The sequence below is a fragment of the Ruditapes philippinarum genome, unplaced genomic scaffold, assembly GCF_026571515.1.
Source record: "Ruditapes philippinarum isolate M1 unplaced genomic scaffold, ASM2657151v2 ctg4282_1_1_1_1, whole genome shotgun sequence".
Taxonomy (NCBI): Eukaryota; Metazoa; Mollusca; class Bivalvia; order Venerida; family Veneridae; genus Ruditapes; species Ruditapes philippinarum.
In genome coordinates, this window is record NW_026861913.1 from 1 (window position 1) to 26,720 (window position 26,720).

The 26,720-nt window shown below is 31.1% G+C and overlaps 1 protein-coding gene across 1 annotated transcript; it reads right to left on the minus strand.

Annotated features, from left to right (window-relative positions):
• Positions 1-1,761: 1,761 nt before the first annotated feature.
• On the minus strand, positions 1,762-26,298 carry LOC132717337 (uncharacterized; the record flags this gene model as incomplete). Its single annotated transcript, XM_060700777.1, is given in 20 exon segments — positions 1,762-1,803; positions 2,637-2,735; positions 3,073-3,175; positions 3,980-4,231; positions 4,774-4,961; positions 5,298-5,472; positions 7,444-7,596; positions 7,996-8,278; positions 8,583-8,809; positions 9,130-9,318; positions 12,016-12,079; positions 12,777-12,859; positions 13,953-14,117; positions 15,347-15,583; positions 16,702-16,788; positions 17,414-17,525; positions 17,845-18,034; positions 22,297-22,467; positions 22,828-23,052; positions 26,053-26,298. Coding segments are annotated over 20 exon segments (3,106 nt in total), but the record flags the coding sequence as incomplete, so codon positions are not given.
• Positions 26,299-26,720: the final 422 nt, after the last annotated feature.

Consider the following 26,720-nt stretch of genomic DNA (forward strand, 5'->3'; position numbering starts at 1 on the left):
TCCCTTATAATATGTAGTATTTTTATTGCTAACTAGCATCTTAGTATTCCATGACGTTCAAAGTCATAGACGGAACCTCCAGTATTGTCAAATATGCATAAAAAAACACAAATATTGACTTATTATTATGACCATTAATTTTACAGTTGAAGAATGCAAGTCATGTGCTTCAATCAATTCAATTCCATAAAATAGGAATGGAATATATGAAATATATATGTTTTGTTCACAGATGTACAGGAAATATTTTTCTTTAAAATCAAACAACCAAAGCATCGGAAAATAAAACAATTTAACAGTTTTTAAAAGAATTAAAATTAGTTTTAAACATATATTAAATTCTGCTGAAACAGTACAATTTCTTTTACCTTACGGATAATTTGCCATCAATCTTTCGTAGCTTTCTTCTTTTGTGTATAGCATTGAGACCTCCATTTGTACTTGCCACAACAATTATGACAAGGACTAAGACAGTGCAAACAAGAACCACGATCATCAGGGTAGGATCATCTAGAAAGATAAAAGATATAGCATACTTTCAATACCAATAAAAGATTAACTGCAATTATGTACTTATATCAACAAAACATGTTGCTACAAAAAAGCATACTGGTTTTAACAAGGTTTATATTAATGTACCAAATATTTTCAAAATTAGAAATTGATGTGTACATTTTTATATTTAACAACAACATTTCAGTCTGCCATGGCAAAGTAATAATGACATCTTGATTATTTCGAAATAATCATATCATTGTTTATGCTTTATAAAATATTTAAAAAAAATCTTGGAAGCGGAAATAGTAAATGAAATGTATATGAACTATTATTGCAACCAATAAGCATTTTTGCTTTGGTATTTAATGTACCAACAAATACACGTACATCATAAACAAAATAGATGGAAAATGATGAAATGATTTTAAACAAAAGCACGTGAAACGCTTTTCTTTGGGTTTCATTCTTCATATTTTCATATTTTTGTAACTATATAAATGATATATGTCTTCAAATGAAACATTGATACTATATGATGGTAAGCCAATATACGCTTCGACAATGCAATCGTAAAAACTAGCAAAATATTTGTTTAAGTTTATTATATATACAATTATTTTATTGAACAGCGATTACATCATTATATTCCGTTCTATTTTAGTCATGAAAATAGTTTTAACACTTCTAGAACGTTTGATTTGTATGTCTGTCACTGGTTTGTATATGTTTATATAATATGATACCATGATGATGTTATATACCCCATAAAGGTTTTTGATTTTTTGCTTCTTTACTGGTTTGGTTTTTTCATGTTTTGAATTGAAACTACCTTTTTCGCAGTTTGTACCCTCAAATCCATCTGCACAATGACATGTACGTCTGTTTATCTGATTTTCACACCTTCCTCCATTCTCATTCACATGGATTATTTAGACATTTGTTTAAATCTAAGAACAATCATATTATATAATAAATTATGAATTTCTGTATATGGAGCTACATAACAAGTAGACAAATAAAACAATACAAATTCACAATGGCATGGGTTTGCTCACAGTGCTTTTAAATCAAATATGTCGGATTTGTTACAATATAAGTATTAAATCAAAATCGTATGTTGAAATACGTGATTCAGATCAGAAGTATTCAAGTTTTAGAAATACACTTTTTTAAATTTAATATACAAATACCAATGCTGCATGTGTCCCCTTCGTATCCCGTTACACAATCACATTTAAAGTTTGCGACCAAATCTATACACGTTTCCGCCATTCTGACATGGATCCGATGCACATTCGTTGATATCTGTGGATTTTTTTTTATATTATTAAAGTGACATTATGCTCATATTTTCATTATCAATTTGAGCTTAATTGACTACATATTTCAAAAAATTGACTGTTCTAATGGCGATTGAACAACAATTGATGCTTAAAATCTTTTAGAATCATTATAAATGTGTTTTAAATATAAAAAGACTGCCCTACTCTTTTTATTAAATGAACACTTCAGGTAAATACCTGTGAATATTTACAAGATTTTTTATTTTGGCTGCATGAGTTTTTGTTTACCTTCATGCCGAAGTAAATTATAATATTGGATGTAAAAAACGGCAAAATATAGCTTTATGTAACTTTCACCAGTTTTATGCATTGTACTTGGATGGGTATAATGTCACTTTAAAGTAAAAAGCTTAATTATTTTTGTCTTTTTGTTAGCAGAATCCTCGTTTATACAAATACAAATATCATACGAAATTTTTTTTATCTCGTACGTGACAATCGCCGATATAATAAAATCTTGGATCCCAATTATCTCGTCAAGCTAAATTTTCCTCTACAATCCTTTAGCGGCTCTTCGAATTTTTACAAACCATATCGTAATTGTTATCTGTGATTACGCTATTGTGTACATTTGCCATAGCATAACGTTTAACGTCAAGTTGTATAATAAACATAAAGCATATAAATTATATGACATGGATAAAAAGGAAATCGCGTTGACAGGCAGAAAACTGCAAATTTAAAAATTAATGAAAATATTGCAGACTTGGTTCGATTGTGTCTGTTTATGTATGCTTCGGTGATAACAAGCTAAGATGAAAATAATCAATTCAACATGATACGTGACTTCCTTACCATACTCGCAATTGAATCCGCGGTAACCAGGTGGACACATACAGTAATATCCGATTGTTTTATCGACACAATTTCCTCCGTTATGGCACGGGTTAACATCTGTAAGTAAATCGCAAATTTTGATACAATATAATAGATTTTAAATAACTTTATCTCCTAAAAGGCAACATTTATGAGGTATACTTAGCATGTTTTTGCTTAACTTGATCTCTACATGAAAAGTGATGAGAGCAATTAGCATTAAAACTGTCAATAAAAATAAATAAGCGATTGTTTCTTGTTATTTCTTAATCTTAATTTTAAGAAAAGTATACGTTTGGAAAACATGTATAGTTTCATACGCAAATTCTATGTTTTAAATGTGTCCATACACTACAATATCATAATAGGTAATATAAAATCTGTCTATGCTGTTTTGTTAGCGATATCAATTTACCTGTCCAATCGTAAAGCGCTTTAGATGATTGACAGGCACGACATCCGAAAGGTGCCATTTCGTTGTCCGAGTAGCAGTAGCCACTAATAAAGCAATGACCGTCCTTGAATTTGAAAAAAAATCAAACAAACCAATAAACGAAGCCAATAAACTCACAATACACTCGCTGCCCCTTCTTACATCCTTCATGATATATACTATTGCTGTAATCTATTAGATTTATTTGCATCCTTATACTACATGTAATAGTATTTCAAAGGAAATGAAATGTCAAATAATATTTTAATGTATTTAGTTTAAATACGGATAATTAATGTTGATTTTCCGTCAAAAATCTGCTAGGTTGTTTTTTGAATGTAATATACGTCAGAAAATTGACAAAAACAAAATTAAATTTGACAAATAGTGTTATAAGATATCTAGCTTCTGAAAAGTTGGTGGTTCTATTTAGCTGACAGGTCGTGTCTGAAATAATGTGCAGAGGGGCTTTTGAACTTTTCCTCAACAAGTAAAGCTGGAAAGTCGCAACATAATATACTGTGTAGGTGCGACGTAATATCCAACAAAAATCTATAATTTCACATGCAAACGGATTGAAATCACTAAAATGTATGTTATATACTGTTTGTATGCATTCATATCAGATTTTGCCAGTTTGTGTCTTAAATATTTTGAAATCTAGATGTAAATCCTACTAGTTTGGAAATAAAAATACGAATTACGTTGGTAATGCCATTGAAATAAGACATTTTGCCCCAGTTAGGAAGTGTGAAATTGAATTTAAGTAAAGTCAAGAGGAAATTTCAAGGTATATACCTCAAAAGACATGTCTTATATTATCAACCCAAAGTGAATAGTAACATTTGCTTAGCAGCATGCGTGCAAATAAGAATACAACAGTAAGTACCTTTAGACTGAATGATTTACTTCCAGATTCACTTGTAGAGATGCGCTGACACACAGAATCGAAGACGTAAACACTTTCCGCGTTACCAAAATGAATACCATTGTTGCTAATTGACACCGTGTATTGCGCAACAAATACATCGTCATTCCCAATTATACTTTTCGGGGCACAACATATACCTGTGAAAATATCCTCGTAGCCACCAATTGACGAACTAGATGAGACAGGCTCTACAGCTCCATTCTTCAAGATCTATGGAGAGTATTTTGCATTACAAACTTGTTAAAGACATTACAAAATTGCACGTAGCATATCGAAACTTATATGACTAGTCTTGTTAAAAAAAACTAGCACTTATTTGCAATAATAATAATAATAATAATAATAATAATAATGATAATAATAAAAAAACATATAAAAAGTAAAACGTATATTAATACAAACATAACATTATTTTAACGGCATATTAACATTAATGATTTTGTATTTATTCCACAAATATATTTCCGAACATTTAAGGTAATTTGTATTTACTTTTCAGAAAAACTAAATGTCATATGCAGATAAGACCGAAATTGGTAATGTAATTCTAACAAATTAAAAACTTTTGAGGAACGCCGTGTTTTTCTTCGCCAATTTGATAAGAAAAAGGAATTAAGTGCTAGTAAAAGATGGGGTAACTCATTTTTTTGTAAAAAAAAACTCCTGATTGCAACAGATTCATGAAGAAGTTGATGCTAAGAATTTGTATTATCAATTTAATTTAAAATGAGAACTTGATTATATGTACACACCTTTGAAGTGTTTACACTACAAGTAAAGTTATCCTGGATGTTCTCAGACCGGACATAGAAACATTCACATGCTTCACCGTCTGCAAGATCACATTCTCCCCCGCCTTCTATGTCCAAAATAGTGAGACCGTCCCTTTCGTCTATTGAACAGTCAGATCCCTTGTAGAACGTAAGACAGGAACATATGCCTGAAATATATACAACATCTAATATGCATTTTAATCAAGAATTACAAACACATATATAATGATAAGTATGCATGTTTGCCGTTGTTATTATAACCTATAAACGAACAACACTCCTTCATGTGACAAGAAAGCTATACAGAAACATATATATAGCTATACGAAAACGCGAGAGAGGCTTTATGGTAGCATCATGCCACAATTTAAATAAAACATAACTGCACAAATATAATAAAAGCTATGCTTAAAAACTTTTGTTTTCAATTACTTATTTGCTTTTCCAAATAAGTATTTCTTTGATAGTTTCTCAGAGAAAATTATTAATGTATAAAGTATTACCAGATTCTATGCATTCTCCGTGATTACTGCAATTCATAGGACATGTATTCGCATAGAATGCTTTAACCTTTTCTGAGTTGTTCTTAACAATTTTTGGTTGGAGATCCAACATGTTTTTAACTCCATCATTGAAAGCTTCAACAAGAAAATTTGCCCAGTGTGTATCCTTCATTACCTTTAAGTAGCAAACAATCAGTCTTAATTATTATTTATTTTAAAATGGTGCATGTGGTATAAAGTATTAAATTAGCACATTCTCAGATGAGTACAATGAATTATTATTTTTACAGTAAATATAAATTAACAATTAAGCCAATATTTCGAATACGTTATTCAAACTATTCATGTAAAGTACAGTAAAGACTGTCTTAGCGACCCCCTGTATATAGCGACGTTCTGTCTATAGTGACCATAGTTAGGTGCGCCGAACAGTATTTACTATATAAATGGTCTGTATGTAGCGACTCCCTGTCTAGTCCGTACAACGACCATCATTGAGTCACCCGTTACGGTATTTGAGCCGTGAAAAGCGACTTTTGCAAGGGGAGCATGGCTTGAACTAGGTGACGACTTTGGCGAAGAAGTCGCCTTCGAATCAGCGACTTTGCTTCAGTCGCCCGATTTTTATAATTTTCCGTCATACTTATTTACGCCGCTAGGTCTGTTAATAATTTGTTTACCTCTCAATTACAACCAATTACCGTTAATCCGCTAATTAAGAACGCGTGTCAACATCAACAAAGTTCAATACACGCCGCAAGGCAAGAGTTCACTCTGTTTATCTTTCTCATTACGTATTCATGCGATTGACGAATCAGAACGCGCGTTGTATCTACGGCAGTTTGCATTGACCAATCGGCGACACGCTAATACACTGTGGCTGTTTGTTGACATTTACACAATATGGCGACAAATTCAATCAATTTTCGCCGATAAAATGATTAAAGACACATGCATATACATAATTGCTGCGGTGTTTTGGCGAGTAAAGATAAACAATACCAAACGTCTTAAAGATGTGGTTATGGTTGAATCCTCGATTGTTAATTTTTTTCGGAGCACTTATCTGTAGAAATTATGTGGAGATTTGTATCTAATGTTTTATTAATACATTGAACTCCGTAAAGTAAACAGGTTGATTATACAAAATTAAATGTCTCTACAGTAACATCTCATTAGTAAAATTGAAATTAAACATTTTTTTACAAACAGATTTATCAATATAAATTACATTTTAATGGATATGTAACTTTTAGATACTAATGTTATGGTGAAGTTTATAATCTTAACCAATTATACATGCAATTTTAACTTAAACCCTTAGTATGGTACTATCCTGCTTTTCAACAAAATATTAGTATGATATGTTCATATATCCGAATTATATAGAGACTGTCCACAGTGACTCCCTGTCTATAATGACCTTTTTTCTTTTCTCCCATCGAAGGTCACTGTAAACAGTCTTTACTGTAGATAATTGGCGTAATGTTTTGAAAACATCAAGTCTATACTTTATAACAAACAAAGTAAAAACTTTTCTGCTAGAGCTAGATAAAGTTCAGAAATTTAAGTTTTACAACTGACATTATTTCTAGGACTTCATCAAATTAAAAGAAACAAATGTTTGAGACGTGTTTTTCTATTGTGTAATTCGTACTGTTACAATGATTTTTAAATCCTCTCTAGAAATTTGACAAACAGACTGTTCATGAGTGTGTTTCAGTGCTAATGCAATTAAATTACGAATAGCAAAACAATACTTTAATTATCAGTATCAAATAAAATTTTAATTATTATTTAATTAAATTTCCAGACAAACACGAACCATTCTCTATGTTATCATATACATATATGTATATATAATCGTATATATTCGAGAGCCATATATAAGAATAATAATAAAAATATAGTGCATGAGCATTTATAAATGTAAAGAAAAGCAAACAAACATTGTGGTTGAATGAAATATATATATAAATTTGGAAGAGGTATGTTTTCTCATAAAATGATGCAGCGGTAGTTAATGATGAACATCTCCTACAGGCTTACAAAATAACAAATTATAAAAAGTGAAAGATTAGAAGAATTAAGTAATTAGGTTAGAAATCTTTCTAAATGTGTATTTGAAAGTGATTATTGTAATAACGGAAAAGTCAAATTCACACTGTTGTAAAATATTATCTTCATCGTCAATGAAGCCCAAATTCGTTAAGTTTGTTAACGCTGGTATACTGGATATCTTGTTGCGACAAAAACTTTTAGATTCCTCTGTTATCTCTATCTCTTGTACTTCTTCACGCTGAAAGTAAGCAACCCTGATTTCAACGATGTTAATACATGCAAAAGTTCCTTATCACTTTTCTCAGAAATGAATTACAATAGCAATCATTATGATTATATCTTAAATATAGTTTCTAATGTTTGCTTATGAAACTTTTCAAATTTCTCAGGTTTGTAAATTGACGTTTTTCAAGACACTAGTCTGTATGATGTCAATAGGTGAGTATTTCTGTTCAATTTACGTACAGTAAGTGTAGGATAGTATATAACCAACACATTAACTCAATAAAACTTAAATACAATAAAAATGTATACTTTAAAAATGAACGTCCCTCATATGAAACTATTAAGAAATACAAAAGTCAATTTATGTTCTGTACAAACAACCTGTAATGCAGAAACATGACCGGGAACCTACCTGTTTACTGCTACTAAATTGAACTGCGATTTTTGACAAAATTCGGTGAATTTCTTTACTAGAGTGATTCCCAGCTCTTCTTTTCCGTCGGCCATTAATGCGACATTTAGTTCTTGTTATAGAGCCTGTTTTTGAACACTCAAGATACTGAGTTGGTGAACACAATGCTTCGTTACTTCTGTATAGACTGTTACATACACAATATAAGCCATTTTCTCGAACCCAAGGAGCTAATGTTCTTAGGGCTGGTCGGAAAAGATTTTCCTCTGCATTTTCTTCTATCCTGTTCGTTAAAGCATAGCTACCATTCATCATGATAATTTAAAAAAAAGCATTTAAATTGAACGAATTACCGGTAATTTCTTAGGGATCATGTACCATTTTGAACAACTAGTAAATATTTAAATTTAAAACATGTCATTTCGGTCAACATAATATGATTTAATATGAGATCAAAAGTATTTCAAATAAATACATTTACTTTTTGTTGTAACAAAATGAAATGATTATCATATATTGTACATGGGTAGGTAAGAAATTAAACAATATCATACAAACCCTTCACAGGTTCTTTTTTTCATTATTACCTCCAAGATTCAACAAATTCAGGAAGGTTATTGTATGAATTTGTTCCTTGAGGGGAGCTCATGATGCTGTGTCTATGTATCAAATCATTAAACATGTCACCATCCACTTGTCCGCATAGCCCATATACATTGCCCATGTCTTTTGGAGCCATTGTTATGTCCACGTTCATCCATTTTGCGTGTGCATTGAGAGCAATGCTTATCCGTGTGCCTATTGGCGTGAACACCTACAAATATAGAATAAAGACAAGATTGGCATCAAGCTGTGACAACACTGAAATTTTGATTATCTTAAAACTCACTAATTTTGAGTTAGATACGTATAATGTACGTTTTAAGTACATAAACCTTAATCTATCTTTAAATGGTATTCTATTATTACAACTTTTGTCTAGGACTAACTTCAATTCAACAAAATATGTATATTATAATGTTTCATTTGTGTGACATATTGTTTGAATCTCAACGGTAACGATCGATTCATATTAATATTAAAAATCCCCCCTTTCATTGTATTACTAGTATATTGGAAAATAAATTTACTCACCCTATACAAATTATCATTTATCTTTTGAACATCTAAGATCCCACCATCTCCACATTGTGTAAACGCAAAAAATGTAGGGATTCCACAACGATTAATCATAAATACATCTTGTCCAGCACTTATTGCTACAGCACATGCACATTTTGCAGGAAGTGGTCCAAAATCACATTGTTTTATAATTTGTTGTACCTTTAATTTCCAATGTTATCAAATGGAATTATGATAATCATTTGTTAGGATATAAGATCGAAAACCAACACAATTTATCAAAACATATTTCGCTTATATAAGCTTCATAAGTTGATAAATAACTGAAAACACGTTGCGCTTTAATAAGCTTCGTCAGTTGATAAATACAATCATTTGTAAAATGTATTTTAATACTTCAATAAATTACTCTAGAGCTTACCATTGATCAACAATACAGGACAGTAATTATGCTTTCCTCGGTTATCAAATGACATTTGTCCCATGCTCCTAAATAAAGCCATTGTCTAAACTCACATACATGTTCATCATTCTGCTTTTTTTGTTTCATTTTATTTCTGAGGAACAATCAAGATATTTCATTCTTGCATAAAAGACTGCGCAGACTGACGTACATGTACAAAGGACAAAACGTGAATTTACGTGTAGATTCACGTGATCACGCTTCGTTGTTCATGGCGTAATGCAAGAGCAGCTTATTGCAATGACGGCTAGTACGTATTTTTATTAGCAAAACATAATCATAACTTATAAAAAAAATCAAATGACATCATAGTAACATGTGGAAAACATCTTACAATCAATGGTTTCATTTAATGTACGAAATACAAATATCGAAACGAAGAACAACCGACTTTGACATGTACCTTAATGCCAAAATAGCACTAATTTAATGCACCTTTTCCGTAAATGAACATCTGCAGAAGCTTGGGAAGGGCATTTATTGCATCCTCGTGCTTCAGCAGATGTTAACGCAAACCATCTATTGCATACTAAACAGTCAGGCAAAATATTAAAATGTGTAGGATTAAGCAAAATGTCGATAAAAATGTATAAACAAATTCTTTACCAAAATAATCATAAGAATTAAAACTAAATGAAAAATGCTTTTCGTACATCATAAAATTGTTTTAAACTAGAATATCATTTAAAAATGATTCGAATCGAGATATAATGAAAAGTGTCTACAAAGAAATTGACATTAACATTTCAGTATAGAATGTTTCTTAAACATTTTGTATTGAAATGTCTGAACTAAAATGTGAAAGATTCTTATTTACAATTACTACATAATTTTGATTTCATATAATCAATGTTGCTGTTGCAGTATAAAGCTATTCTGAACACCCTCATACAATAGTTTCACATATTATCAACTTTGTACGAAACTGTTTTTTTTGTAGTTAGAGCTAGCCAACGTTTCAAAAGTTTCTGTAGAGTGAGATTGCAAAAAATAATCGGTGAGTTTAAAAAGTTTAAATTGTCAATAAATAAGTGGCGGCGTGGCCGAGTGGTTAACGCGTCGGACTAGTAATCTAAGGATTGCTGACCGCGTGGTTAGCGGCAAGCCGTTGTTTTCTTGAGCAAGAAACTTTACACTCATTGCTTAGTACTGGTTGGTTTAGGAACGGATTCGAGAGAGTGTTCCAATAAGCTTATAGCTTCCAACACAAATGATCTAAAATAAATTTGTATAAACTAATGTGTGATTGATAATGACATAAACATGTAGATGTGTTTCTATCTTAAAAGATAAGTTCAACAAGGCAAGGCGCCTTTCCCAGAGCGCAGCATCCCACACACAACCCTACACACTGATAAGGCATCCAGCAGGGCAACGGATTAAATTGGAAGAGGGAAAAAGGGCAATGGAAAGAGGGGAGGAACGTACCAATAAACATCAAGTTAAACAGTATTTTGCCAATGTTAAAGTGTCTTGATAAAAGAGTCTTAAAATCAAATCATATTGTGTACTTGTATCAACTAATTTGTACAATATATTATTTTAAACAATGAGTTATTTATATTTCCTTGCAGATGGCATAATCACCACCGCATTGAAGTAAGCTAAAAAAAGACGACTTTCGAAATCAGAAATTAGCGCTTTATGAGTATAAAGGTGAATAATTTTGTAATTATTTAATGGCAAATCCTCGATATATTTCTTATATGTCCTTTTATTATCATTTTGTAGGTCAACATAATAGATTTAATCGTATTGCAAAACATCAACGGAAAAGAGAAATTCTGAATTACATTTCTTCCAATAATGGATTTCTTGAGTCTAAGAGATAATAAGTAACAGAGCGTAGTTAAATAAGAGCTGTTTGTTAACCATATCATATGTTCTGACTCAGAAAAAAAATTAACACTGCTAAACTGCTATTAAATGTTCCCCTAGCTGCCCTTTGCTAAGACGTGTCTTACTTAAATTCCTTAAAATGTCTTGCCATATTTTATGTAAAATCGTCAAATAACTGTATGGCAATACAAGGTGATAGCTAAAACTGAACATTATTGCGTACAAGACTTTTTTGAACTTGAGGTACCTGTAGCATTATATAATCGTTATTTAACTTTTCGCTTTCTCAGCGTGTTCACTTTTCCTTTTGAAAATCTGCAGAATGACGTTTTCGGCAGTACTTTAAATGTGAAAATGCCACAAGGTGTATGGGTAAAGATTTGTTTTATCAAGTTATTTTAACACAAACATACTACAATCTATCTAAAATGTCTAGATCAACTACTTATACATTTTAAAACTGATGTCAGAAACGCTAAGTAAAATTATTCTCAATTATAAAGCAAACATTTTACTTGTAAAAACACATCAGCAATTATTATTAATGAACACATATTTTTTAAACATCATTCAATTTGCACATTAATTCAACTTACTTCGATGTTGTATTTCTTATTGATATACAGCATGTATGTTCCTTGCACGCTATTCATATAATAGCTGAAATGATAATAAATGAGTTTACTTAGTAATAGAAAGTATTATTCGAAACATATATATTGTTCTTGTTTTTTTTCTTCAAACCAGTACACACGTCAATAATCCATATAAAACATATAATGACGTATAATTAAAGACGGGGTCAAAATAAATCAATCGAGATTGCATTTATATTTCGGAAAAAACGACAATAACAACAAAAAGAACACACAAAAAATCAATGAAAAAGAAAAGCAAAAAAAAAAAAAAAAAAAAAAAAAACAACAACACAGCAACAACAAAATATACTTACTAAAGAAAATGAAGATATGTAAGCCTTTAATATTCAAGGTATGAAGTGATGCAAGATAGGTGATAAAATGCATTGATTCGGAAAAGAAACGAAAAGCGTAGTTTTGATTAATATGTTTTTTTTCTGATAAACAATTATTCAGAGTTATCTCAGTGTTATTGCATCCTTTATAAGTAAACAATCACAATAGTATTAGTTTTTGAAAATGAGATTTATTTCGGCATGAAATGCTGTTATATCCATAGATACATAGCTAATAACATTCACATGTATTTTCTTAAACACCAGATAAAATTTAAAGACACTACAACATTTATAAAACAACACATGCATGTTAAAACTTTCTTAATTAATATCAATTAAAGTTTTGATGTGATTTTAATAAGTAAATATAATAAAACATACTATCCGTCGGCTGTTCTCATATGTTGACCGTTTTGAGATCTGCAAATCTTAGATTTGTAGGCAAGTATATTCTGTACAAACACCTAGCCGAGAGATTTAAATTATTATTACACCGATAACTACTCTGATAAGAACAATTTTAAGATTTGTGATTATATTCATAATTAACGCTAGAAATACTTTATAATTTGATATTTGGCTGTAATATCATTCCAATATGCTCAAAACATATGAAAGATGTCAATCAAAGGTTCCTACAAAACCGCAGCATATTTTAGAGATTGAGCCATTAAAATACCAACACACGTACTAAAAATGAGTTACTTTATGTGCTAAACTGTTTTGATTTTAATGCTCTAACGTATTCAACTTTTTATATGCATTGACCTCTCTATTTGAATCTAATATATATATATCTCGGTATACTCGTATACATCTTCTCATTAAACAATGTCATTTGGCATGCATTTGTAACTAGATACGCAGATAGAAATGTCCACATCTTGTAAGCTATCTGATTAAGTGTTTACAGAATAATTTGCAATCATTTGCTTTAACTCGAAATGAAGTATGATTTTATTGTATTATAATGTATTGGTTTTAAGATTATTTACGATGTCACAAAAATAAATTAAATAAAAAAATTCCTTACCACTAAATGTACACGCTAACATGCAAAATAACTCAAATATATGTATTTGTAATGATAAAGCAAACGTAGCGCGTTTACTCTTAGAATTAAAAGGTTTTAACGTATATATTTCATTTTTATTCGCAAATGTCTTAACTGCGAAAATGTTATTTATTTGCGCAATTTTGTTCTGAAACACACAATGTTTGTGCTCTGCTGCGGCATCACGCCTTTTAATTAATTACAAAATAGACTTCGATGGGCTTTGAAAGATTCATTAGAGCACATGCAATCTCTTATTGCATGTGCGTCTTTAAAGTCTTCATAATGAAGCACCACGAAGCTTTACATGTCACGTAGTTTCGACAGAAATACAAATGAGCAACTAATTCTCACATCCTCAAGATCAATATTGTACGTGAATGTTTAATATCAGTATATTTTATTTAAGATTTGTTTCAATATTGCTTAATTATGATCTGCTTAACAAGAGTTCTATGTTTAAATTTTTAAGATACCAATGAGGTCAGCAATACAAACTGTACCTTTATTTCTGGAAAGAAGTACTGTCTCCAAATTGTGTGACCCATTGTTTCATCAAATTGAAGTTTAAGGATGAATTTGTCTTTATCATCATAATTGTGGTCCGAAGTCACTATGGTAAAGTTGAACTGAGTACTTGGGTCCCATGTATCTCCCTCAGCCAGGGCCTTCAATATTATAATATTGCCAACACATTATATATAAGTTTAACGTGAAAAACGAGACAACGGCACTTTATATGCCATTGAAGCAAATACTATCTAATCAAAATTTTGTTTTTTATACTTTAGGTCACAATAGACCAGTGGTTTATTTCACAGACTTTACAGCTGCATTTTATAAATTTCATAAAAAAACAGAAATAGCTACATATGTTTAATAAAATGGGTTTCATAGCGACATCCGTTTTTATTTTGGTGTCCAGACCACCAAAATGAGTTTAAGTGCAACCTCAATGTAGCGAAATCTAGAGCACGCACATTTCCACTTACATGTGAAACTCCGCCTTTGGGTCATCCGAACATCAACAGAAAATAAAAGAAAAACATTACTTAGCAGTCAGAATATAACGGTATATTTCCGCATAATATAACAGATGTTTTCATAATTGTGTTACATGTAGTTGATAACCCTTGTACCTCATGTACCGCGAAGGCAAAAACGGTAAAAGTTGATAAGATGAGAAAATCAAACATGATACATTCATTATTTTTTTAAGTCTTACAATACACGATCTTATTGCAGTATGCAGTGTTGCATGTTAGAATTCATTTACGAAATTGTGTGTTTCCGCGGGGTTTTCCTTTTAAAGTAATATTTTCTAAACAGTATTTGATTAGATTTACAACAGTACTGTTCAAAAGGTAGACTGCTTGGTTTTAGGCTGATTACAAAATATTTCTTCATATTGATAAAATGCAGCTTGGCTAACATTCTTGATATATTGAATTCATTGATATAAGAACAGTATTTAGCTCTTCCGAAATATTACTGGTTCTTGACAAATGTTCGTTAGTTTCCGAAATAATACATGTGTAACAACGCATTACAATTACTTATATGGAGCAAAATGTCAAGGTCAGAATAACACAAATAAGTACGTCAAAAAGCAGCTGCTAACGAAATATTACGTCGGCATTTGCCACTGAAGTTTTGGTAGCAGTTAAGTGGGAAAAAATGTTTTATTCGGCAATGGTCATAGGCGTGTTATATATATCATCACAACCAGTCAAATTTTGATGTTACGAAAATGATATCTAAAAATTATGTTTTACTATTTAATTAAAACGCATACCACTTTCTCATATACATATTCCGTGCGCGATAAATATTTTATTAAAACAAGTTGAGCAAGTTTCTTGTGGCTAACAACAACAAAACAACAACAACAATTTACCATTATGTATTGTGTACATCTTTGAAATCCTGTTTCCTCCGGAACTTTGTTTAAAATTGTTCCCCTTTCACATTGCAAATGATCATCATTATCAACGAAAAGTTTAATTACTGACTTGCAAGTCATGGAAGTAGACATTCCTAGACCAATAATGTACCGACAACCAATTGGGACAGTTGAAACCATTTGTATTACTGCCGAACTTGCCTTATCAAGATATATATTTCTATTCGTAATCTGTAAATAATATTTTTCAAGAAATGAAATAAATGAAAAAATTTAAATTTGTATAAATGATTATATTACATTATATTACCCGATACCTTATATAAATGTAATTTGGTATTTTTTACTGTTTTCTGAAATTCTAAAAACGTCCACATTCGCGAACTGTTGACCGGTCAATAGTTTCGAGTGTTTCCCTCGCGTGCTCTCACGTCATTGACGTCATAGAGGATTCCCACTTAAAGCGTCTATCGATTTTGATCATAAACCAGACGTGACATGACATAGCACTTTAAAGTATTAAGTTTAATTATTAACATATGTGCAAAACTGTTTTCTTTTCTTCCTTTTTTATTTTGCTAGTACTATTAAAACAGTAGTTGATCAGAAAATAAAACTGTTATTTCATGCGTGATTTAGGAACAGTCAAACATTTGTCCCTCGGTGTCGGGAAAAGTGTTACGAACTGTTGCCCTTGGCCTACGGCCTTGGGCAACAGTTCAAAACACTACACCTACTTCGGGCCAACAGTTTGACTGTTCCCAAATCACATATGCAATGACTGTATAATGAGAGATTCTTCATGATCTCTATCCAATCGTATTATATATCGCTTATGGTAAAGTACACACTACAAATGTTTATTCACCTCATACATTATACACAACATAAAGTTAACAAAATGTCTCAGTCTGGGTAATGATTTGTTTGAATAGAAAATTGAGTGAATATCAACTGAAAACACATGTTAAGTTTATGTATCAGAGAGCATACTTCGCTGTTGTGACAAGATACATAGAAATGTTTTGCAATAATGTATTCTGTGCATTTTACTGTAGAGTTTCTTCTAAAAAATCCGCAGTCTATCAAATCTATCTGTTTGCAATAATAATAATTTGTTGTCAACATTTTGAGACAGTTTGTTTCTTTTCTGCAAATTATTTTGTTTACAATTTATAATTCATACTTTGCAGATGTCACAAAATGACATATTATACACATTTTTATTACGATTCCTTTCTCATACTTTATTCCAGAAAATAATCTACTATTAAGTTAAACTGTAGCGATTATAATGAGGAATGATGCGTGACTACATTTTGTGAAAAATTGTGAAATGATACAAAAACCTTGATCCCTGCGTAAAATTTTGAACTCCTTTTCATAGGTGTGAACATTCCATTGACACCAATCGAGGCACTTACTCCACATCTTATCTGTTGAAGAAGACCCATATATAAGCTCATTTGTTATGTTGCCATTATTTGATTAATTTTAATTGAAATTCGGGAAAACAGTAAGCAAGCGTATTTATATTTACTGAATGATTCCGTCTCCATGTTTTATAAGTTTATGTATTGAATATTAAAACTATCAGATTTAGTTAAGACAATGAACAACAATTTGTGGTTTAAATTAAAAATTTATTTCACTGAATACGTATCCAGCCTTAATGATTTCCCCAAAACCGAATGTGTGGCAATAATGTTTACGTTTATAACCTGTGAATTAATGATTGTTATAAAAAGTATTAATTAAACAAATGTTAGCACCATATCTCATGGAGCAACGGAAAAATCATGTGAATTTAAGACATCAAACAAAATTTCAATGTTGGTTATAATTTTAGCATTTAATGTTATACAAAACAGCATTAGCAAACTGAGGATCTTAACCTGACACTTGATATTATTATAATTCTGGGAATAAGTAAGTGTTAAGGACAAGGAGCTTAGAATCAGATATATGATTCAGGATTTATTTACAGTAACTTCATCATTGGAAATGAAACAGATGAATATGTGTGATAACAATCATAAGCCTAATTCAGAAATTTCTTACGTATATCCCAAGAGGAATGTTTCTTGATGTCAAATGATCTTCGTTTAAGACAAGATCAGCCATATCTGTACTTGGTCCCATTGTCTCGTTTAAGGGAATTTCATCAATATACCTGTATAAAAAGTACACGTTTACATTCAAATGGATCCGTTTGTCGAGATGGTAAAAAAGCTTTAAATATATATATATATATATATAATGAATTAAGGATGAAAATAACGTTCACACATTTGTAATACATTAAATGATTGATAAGAAAATGATATAAAAATAAAAATGCATTTTATACTATTGTATAGTATATATATACTTGTATATGCAAATAAAAAAGGTAAATTAAGAAAAGTTGAAAACAATATCTGACAATGCATCAACACAAAGCAATGTAAATAAACATGCAAATAAAAATGTTATTTCAGAAAATATCTTACCATGTAACTGTATAGAATAAATCTTCTTTGTTATTGAATTGACACCAAAATTTCAAATATGGTACTTTCTGAGTAAAAAAACCTAGCTGATCCGATATAAAATCCAATTCTGGTTTTACATATATTCTTCCCAAGTCAACATTTTCCGGAGCAAGAAACATTGCAGATCTTTTGAGAAGTTTATGCTTTTCTGTATAAAATAAAATAAGTGGCAATAGAGCCATTTTGTGCGAAAGGTGTTAAAAGCACTAAGCATTCACGGAACACACACACACACAAAACAAGCAATTTGATTAATGAATTTATCTTTCGGAGCATAAGTTGAAAACCCTTGGAGATAATTTGTTTAAACTTCATACAGTGGTAGAGGGCATTAAGAGGGAGTGCAGTGTCAAAGAACCATAACTCTATTTTGCCCGGTTTTTGAATTATCTCCCCTTTTAGAAAAATCTTATCCGGGACATAACTCTAAAACCAGATAAGAGATATCAACATGAAACTTTGTAGGTAAATGGATCTCGATGAGTAAATGTGCAGTGCACAAGAACCATAACTCTTTTTTGCCTAATTTTGGAGTTATTGCCCATTGTTAATTTTAACACTTTGAACTTTGTCCGGAACATAATTCTAAAACTGAAAGAGATATCAACATGAAACATTGTAGGTAGATATATTTCATTGCAGTGCAAAAGAACCATAACTCTGTTAAGCCTCATTTATGAATTATCTCCCCTTTTAGGAAAATCTTGTCCAGGGCATAGCTGTACAACTATAAGAGATACTAGTATCAACATGAAACTTTATAGGTAGATATATCTCTATGGGTAGATATGCAGTGCAAAAGATTCATAACTCTGCCTTGTCTAATTTTGGAGTTATTGTCCTTTGTTTATTTTTACTTTTTGAACTTTGTCTGGGATATTACTCTAAAATTATAAGAGATATCAACATGAAACTTTGTTAGTAAATAGATCTCATTGAGTAAAAGTGCAGTACAAAAATACTCTGTTTTGCCCAATTTTTGAATTATCTTCCCTTATAAAAAATCTTGTCTATGAAACTCTAAAACTACATGTATAAGAGATATCAACATAAAACTTTGTATAATTAATGATTGAACTTCACAATGTTATATTTTGTACAATATTTTTATTATCATATATTTCCATTGTTCCTATATCTAGATTTATGTAAACTTTTCTTTTAAGCCTTTTTTTGTTAGACTCTTAGTATTTACTATCATAATGTTCACTTTGGAAAGCTGAAAATACTTAAGTAAATAATCAATCAATTGCTCAATAAGTTTGTATATAATCAAGAACAAATCAATATGAATTGATTTTATTTATCAATGCTCAAACACAATCTATACTACATGTTTTCATTAATTGAACTATTTACATGATTTATATTTCAGAGAAAGAACAAACAAAAAAGAAGAAGATAATTATATTAACTCTCGCTTGATATCGAAAACAATAATCAGTCCTTATTATTTTTCAAACAATGCCTTTTATTGTGAATTACTATAAGCATGTAAATCATTTAATAGGTAAATACATTGTATATGTTTTCATTTCCTATGTAAAATGTGCTATTGTAATGCATGTATGAGATCATGTCAGTTTTGCACGTTTGCCATATTATATGTTTTGCATATTATACCACATGGGTCTATGACCTTCTGGGAAAAGATAAATAAACTTGTTGTTATTTCCTGTTTATTTTTCTTCAGCAAATAGCATAATTATTATATTCGTTTTATAAATGAACAATGTGATAGATTAATAAACCTAATATTTTGCAGGCCTACTTAAAAAAAGAAAATCAGAGTTTGGGTTCTTTTATAAAACAGTAATCAGGCCTCTCGTCTTTCTGTATGATTATTGTTCAGCTCCATTTAAGTTCACTTTAAATATTTTTTATCTAACTCTCAACAGAAATCAAAAATAATGTAATATAATGCATCATTTTTAGGGCTTCTTGTTTAAAGGAGCCGAGACTTTGTATGATAGTATTATTGAACAAGTTTGATCAGCATCGCTTATGGCACACCTTTTGGACCTCAAGATAATTGCAAAGCATGAAAAGTATATGTCGATGATGCAAATGAAGGAGTGGGTCAATTTGAGATTTTTAAGAGAAAAGAAAATTCTTCCGGGCTTATGGATTTCGTGAACAAAAGTTTTGAAAGAGAACACAATTTATTCGTAGAAAGACAAAATTGCATGACATATATATTATTCCATGATCTTTAACATAATTATGAACAAATGGATAATTTTGCGGCATGTTATTTGTCATTTACAAGTTCAAATAGTCTGTCTCAGCATGTGTTTAAGGTTATTTAGATTGATAACCATCGGTATATTGCCATGTTTATACAATACAAGTCGGTAACATTTTATTATTATTTTGTATTGTAGGCAGCCTTTGATATTTCCGTCTCCTGTTTTACATATGACACAAACATTTTCATTGTTCTCAAAAAGTCTTACAACCATACAATATATAGTACTATGAATGCTTAGGTATAAAGGTTACATTGACTTTTATTTTGATAAACATGGCTTGATGTTATAAACTGTCTGGCATAAGAACATAATGTACTGTTTTTTGTTTTGTTTATTTTTTCATTGAAAAATACGAGGGGGTTTACTAGATTCTTCTATCTATATTTGACCATAGTACTATATTTCATAACAATCATTTATACACTATGTTTAAATTAGGTTTTATACTCGTATGTACGTTTTGGGGCAAAATATGTGACCTATTGGACTTCATCGCGTATCTGTCTCCGACTACATGCTGACTTATTGCCGAAACCAAATCATTCAGTCTCAAAATATCCACCAGAATATTCTGTGAAGCCTGATGCCGGAATGTTTGCAAATACCATTTTCAGTGCAAGGTGCGAAAACGAAAGCACAAAGGGCAAGCTCCGCACTGTGGATGAGATTTGCATATATCGTGTAGTGTCTCCGTCGTCAGGTTTGCAGTGTGCGAGGTTTGTCTGCTAGGACTGAAGACCTCGGTAGCTGAACATTTCACTTTCTGATCATTTTTTAATCGACTGAGTCGCATAATCGATGTCACTTTGTTTTTGAAAACATAGCAGTTCAAATTATGGCTTAAAAATCATCAATTATGTCATCGGCAAAGATTTGCGGGAATGTCATTTTCACAGAACGTCACGCAACATTAACATCGCGTGTGTATCGCGTGTGTATTATGCGTTTTTATTGTGTATAAAAACTCTTAAAACCGGACCCTCTGAAAACCGGAATCCTCTGAAAACCGGACCATTTTAAAAGTCCTGTATTTTCTCCTTCTATGTGCATTGAAAAAAATCCTCTGAATACCGGAACCTCTAAATTCCGAAAACCGGCCGATTTTCTATAGTTTCTAATGCTAAACATGCATAAAAAATCCTCTGAAAACCGGACATCACTTGTAAGTGTCAACTTCCTGTGTATTGTAATGTTGATTAAAACATAATCTCAACTGGTGGCATGTTGAATTACCAATTAATGATCACCTCCTTTTTATCTATGTAGGTGTGAAAACACTTGTCAGTGTGTGTTAATTTCTATTTGGCAATTAAATTAAAGCTCTGTCATCATCTGTGTGTTTCCCTGTATAGGTATTATTTGAATTTTCAAAATGTTTTAAATTTATTGTTTTTGTTTTTTTAATATAAAAATGTCTAAAAGAATTGGGAAACTTGTGTTAAATGATTCCTGTTTTGCTTAAAATTTTGACCTTGAAATTATCTTTGTTTGGATATTAATTATATGCAAAAAGGTAATACTAAATTCCATTAATTACATTTTTTAAAAGCCAATTAAAATATATATTTCAGACAATGTGTTGTTTTAATTCCTGATTAATCTTCTGAAGACTTTTGGTCAAGTCCGGACAGGGTCCGGTTTTTAGAGTTTTTACTGTATATACTGTCTTAAAAAGTGTCACATTCTTATGTTCCGATAGCGACGATTTTAAAAGAATTGCATGTAAAAGAATAGCTTTGTCCACTTAGCATGCATACACATATTAGCGTTAGATTGGACAAGCATTAAACATTATTATATTTTCTCAGAACCGTTCTATACGCTCTCGAATAAAGAAAACTAAAAATGTGATGTACGACAGCTGTAAAGCCCCTTCCTCATTATCTTACTGTTGTTATAATCATTCTGTTCTTCTAGAGCATTGATGTCAGTTAGTTTACCAATTCAGTTTGAATACTGGTTAGTCTGGTCGTTAGTGTTGTACTTCTCATTTATCTAAAGTACAGAAACTCAAACTGAGTCGACAATATTCACCTTTTGATTGTTTTTATCGTTCTCGAGCGATTTTCCATTTCTAATATTGCTGACGTGATCAGAAAAGACTTTATCTTTAACAGAACTTAAACGAGCAAAGTTTAACATATTATTCAGTACTTACCAAAACAGTAGGCGCTGTACGGTGCAGTTGATTTCAATTGATATTGGATTTCGTCTTTGCATTTTCTCACTTGAATAGTAAATTGTGTACTACATTGCTTTTTACCATTACGGACACAAGCTACTATGTCAGTCGGATCCTCTCCAAGATCGTTTATTAAAGTATGATTTTCTGAAAAAAAATAACAAAGGATAAATTAAAGTAAATATATTGTAATAATTTACGTATATAAGCATGTAATATTAGCCGGTAAAAAAAATGAATTTACAATGTTTAGACACAATCATTATGACTATAACCAGTGTATTAAAAGACTCTAGATTCAGGTGATCAGGTTTTTCTTTTCTTCCGAAAGGAAAAATCGTATAACTCGTATAACTCAACTTTAACAAGTTTTGTTTGAACATTAGAGTTTCGTCCCATTATTTGTAAATGGCACACTAAAATATCTACACTGAAATAAACTAATTATACATAATTATATATCCTGTAAATGATTTAAATATGTTTCTATGTTTGGCATCGATTCACCTTTTAAGTAGATAGGCTTGTACGTAGAACATTGCAAGAAGTGGGGTTTATTCGAAACGTCTGTCATGATGTATTGCCAACCATCAAGCGTTGTACTATACCATCCAGATATATTAGCGGCATCACTTAAGAATATTTCCTTTCCTCCATTCAATGGTTTGGTTCGTACCTGCGGACTCCTTAAGTGTAACCCACTGAGAAGTCGAACATTGTCATCGCAGCTATCTGTTAGAAATAAATTATATATGATAAAACACATTAAACTCATAGAATTGTTTATGTAACGATGGAAATATTGGGACAACAACATTCGGAAATTGTTTTAAATAGTAACAATTTGTTCAGTTAACAAAGCAATTAAAATTAGTCATTAACAATCCAGTTTATAGAGAGAGGGAGAGAGAGAGAGAGAGAGAGAGGAGAGAGGGAGAGAGAGAGAGGGAGAGAGAGGGAGAGACACACAGACAGAGACACAGACACAGACAGAGAGAGAGAGAGAGAGAGACAGAGAAAAAAAGAGAGAGAGAGAGGGGGAGTGTTTCATGCTGAAGAGTTCTTGTTGAAGTGTAGGCATAAACCTTCCACTTTCGACCTGATTACTTTCTTTATAATGATTTTGATCTACTACCTGCTAAGGAAATATGCATTACGTATGACATAGCTAAGTTATATAGTTGAACGCTAACAAAATAGGAAGTTAAAAAAAATCAGCTTACAGGATGAAACGCAGTAACAAATTGTATTTATTTATTATTTATGAAATGTTTATTTCCCCCATCTACGACTTATTTAGTCGTTGACCTACTTAACGTATGCAAGCACGAAGTTTATCTTAAAAGATGCGGGGTTTAAATGCATCAAATGTTAAATAACAGCTTTTATGTTTGGTTGCAAAAGCCTTCATTGCTTGTATTTTATACAGTCGCTATTTACACTTGTGATGAAAATCGTTCAAATGTAAACGAGCACCTGCTTCGCACTACAATTGTGCAGATACCAACGGACCGATAAATTAGACATTTTATCGACAAATCTAAGACGAATATAAAGGGACTTGTACAGACAAGGAAAAATAAGCTAGACAGCCAAACAAAAAAATGTGTGTTGTTCACGACAAAGACAATAAAATGGTAACACAATGCAAATAGTTTAAATAAGTTCTAGCTATCCAAATATCACATGGGACAAAAACGCATTAATATAATTGTATGGACAGTTTTGTTTGCATGCTACAGATCTTAATTACAGTTACACTTTAAACTGTCGTAAAATACAATATTTATCAAAATAATTAAATTTAAATAATATACAACACACTTGATATAATAGTATTGAGTTTTTATGCTTTAACAAAAAGTAAAGTTAAAATAACTACTCGTAAAACGAATATCATACGGGAATCAATTTGTTATAAACATTACACAAATGACACAACTGACTATGCCGTAAATAAATGATGTGCATGAACATGTGTGTAGTACATCCCACTGTTCTAAAGCGTTGTGAAAGGTTAACCCTGTCATGGTGGGATTAGCTATTTCGTTCGTATTAATATTCGCTTATTTAATTGCCAGCTTGAAACGTTAAATAAGCCAGCTTGAAACGGTATCAGTGTTAAATTCTTAATTAAAGAAAAAAACTAAACATATAACATTTTCTTTCCTTTGAAATTTAATAAAGCTCCTTACCATTCTTTCTTTTACCAATATAAACATATGTACCCAAAGGACAGGTTATTTGACCTTGGTTTCGAGGTCTCAATTTTTCTTAAGTTTCCAAACATATCCTTATATTCAATATCTCAATTTTGACTATAAAGTTCACGGTGACAAGGACAGAAACTATTGATAACTTTGAATGAAAAGCAGGCATTATGTCAAAATTTATATCTTCTGATATCAAACTTAAAACTTGTCTTAAGGGTAATGGGAAGTAAAAGGAACTGTAAAATTGACAATATAGGACAGTTATATGTCTTAAAGGTCACCTGTGTGCACAATTTAAATAAAATTTGCAATGTGGTTTATGAGATATGGATATTTTCTGAACTAAAACTTTGCTTCTAGAAGTTTTTTTCAGAAATTAGGAAACTATAAAAAATCTATAATATCATCAAAAATGTTTTCCTATTGCTCATTGTTAAGAAACATAATATTATAATATCATTCAGGTTACAAATACACGAGCAAAATGATTGTTTCTAAGCAAAATATTTTCATATGTATATACACCACCCACGTAAAACACTTATTTGACCATTTCCCTATATAAAGAGCCTTATTCAAAATATCCCTACAATTTACCACAATGAGGGGCTGTTTTTAAAGCTTGATCATACGAAATATACAATACTTTTACCGTGTAGTTTTTTTTATCAAACTTTGAAAATATCTGGAATCATATTTGCTTTTTAATTTGGCATTATTTAGCAAATAAATATATTCTGTTCAGTTCGTTAGGGAACTATTGGCAACATTTTGGAAGAAAATTTTTAACTGACAAACGGGCAGTTCATTTTCCGGTAACATACAGCGAGATGCAAATTTGAAGACCATTATTTGGACACTTTTTGAACATTTTTCTGTACAGATTTCATAATTTTTAACCTAGAGAACAAAACATTTGACACAGTTCAGCTATGTTCTCTTCGTAGCTGAGATTTAATGAAGTAGACATTAAAATATTCCCATTTATGGAGGTTGAAATAAATTTATTTACTTAATTTTAGAAGAGACATGCAATTATTGTTGATAAAAAAGTCACTGACAACCATTGAACAAAGAAAATACTAAATAAAACATTTTCGGGGTTGTCCGGTTTTGGTGGTCCCCAACCAGTACATTTTGGTGTATTCACAAATACTGCTATATATGCAACATTTCAAGACTATATAATGCCATAGCAACCATATTTTTCAACATAGGAAGAAAATACTTAATCTCCATTTGGTTATCTACAAATATTTCAAAATTGAATTTCATAAAAGACATTCGAGTACTTTTTGCGTTATCAAGGGATCAAGTTTTCCGTGAACGACCGGACGTTCGACAGAATGCAGCCGAGAGGCGGACAACCCTTATGTTTTCCTAGGGGATTCGGAATAGTATCACAAACAAAACAATGACTACATTTATATTTTATTAGATATTGCATTTTTGTCATTATTCATGTAAAAAGACATTACATAATTGCGTTTAATATAAAATGATAAATCAAATAACTTACACACGGAATAACATACTGCAACTATCGCAACACATATATACGCAATTCCTCCGCTCGCCATTATATCATATGCACGACTGTTTTGCAACGATGTTTAAACAAGATGGTTACCCGGAAGATTTTTTTTGTCAATTTTCACATAGAATAGACAACACCTTACATTTTAGTAAACGCATTCAACTTTGCTATATTGGAAGTTTCCTTTAATATATGGCTGCTTTGCCTTCGCTAAAATATGATTAACAATATCAACAAGGAAAGGCAGTGTTAAATGAACGTTGCAGCAACCCACACACGATCCAGCAACAAGAGTCAGTGGCATAAAAACTTCAAACAAATAAAATAATATAAGTCCCGCCCCTTATCGGTAAACTTTATCATTTATCGTGTGACAATATGTAAAAACTGTAATATATGTGAAACTAAACATTTAAATTAAATGCAGGTAACTATCCAAAAAAGCGGTCTTCACCTGACCTCTCAGAAACCTGCAGAATCGATCAATTAGCCACTGGAAGCTCCTGTTGCTGTCAGAACATAAGTCAAACAGTCTATCTGGCTTTAATGTGGCATTGTCCGTGATCTTTAAAGATCGTTCAGCATTACTGTTGTGTTTGCGATATTTTAAGTTTTCTCTTTTTTGCATTTTTCTTGTTGAGTGGTTTCAA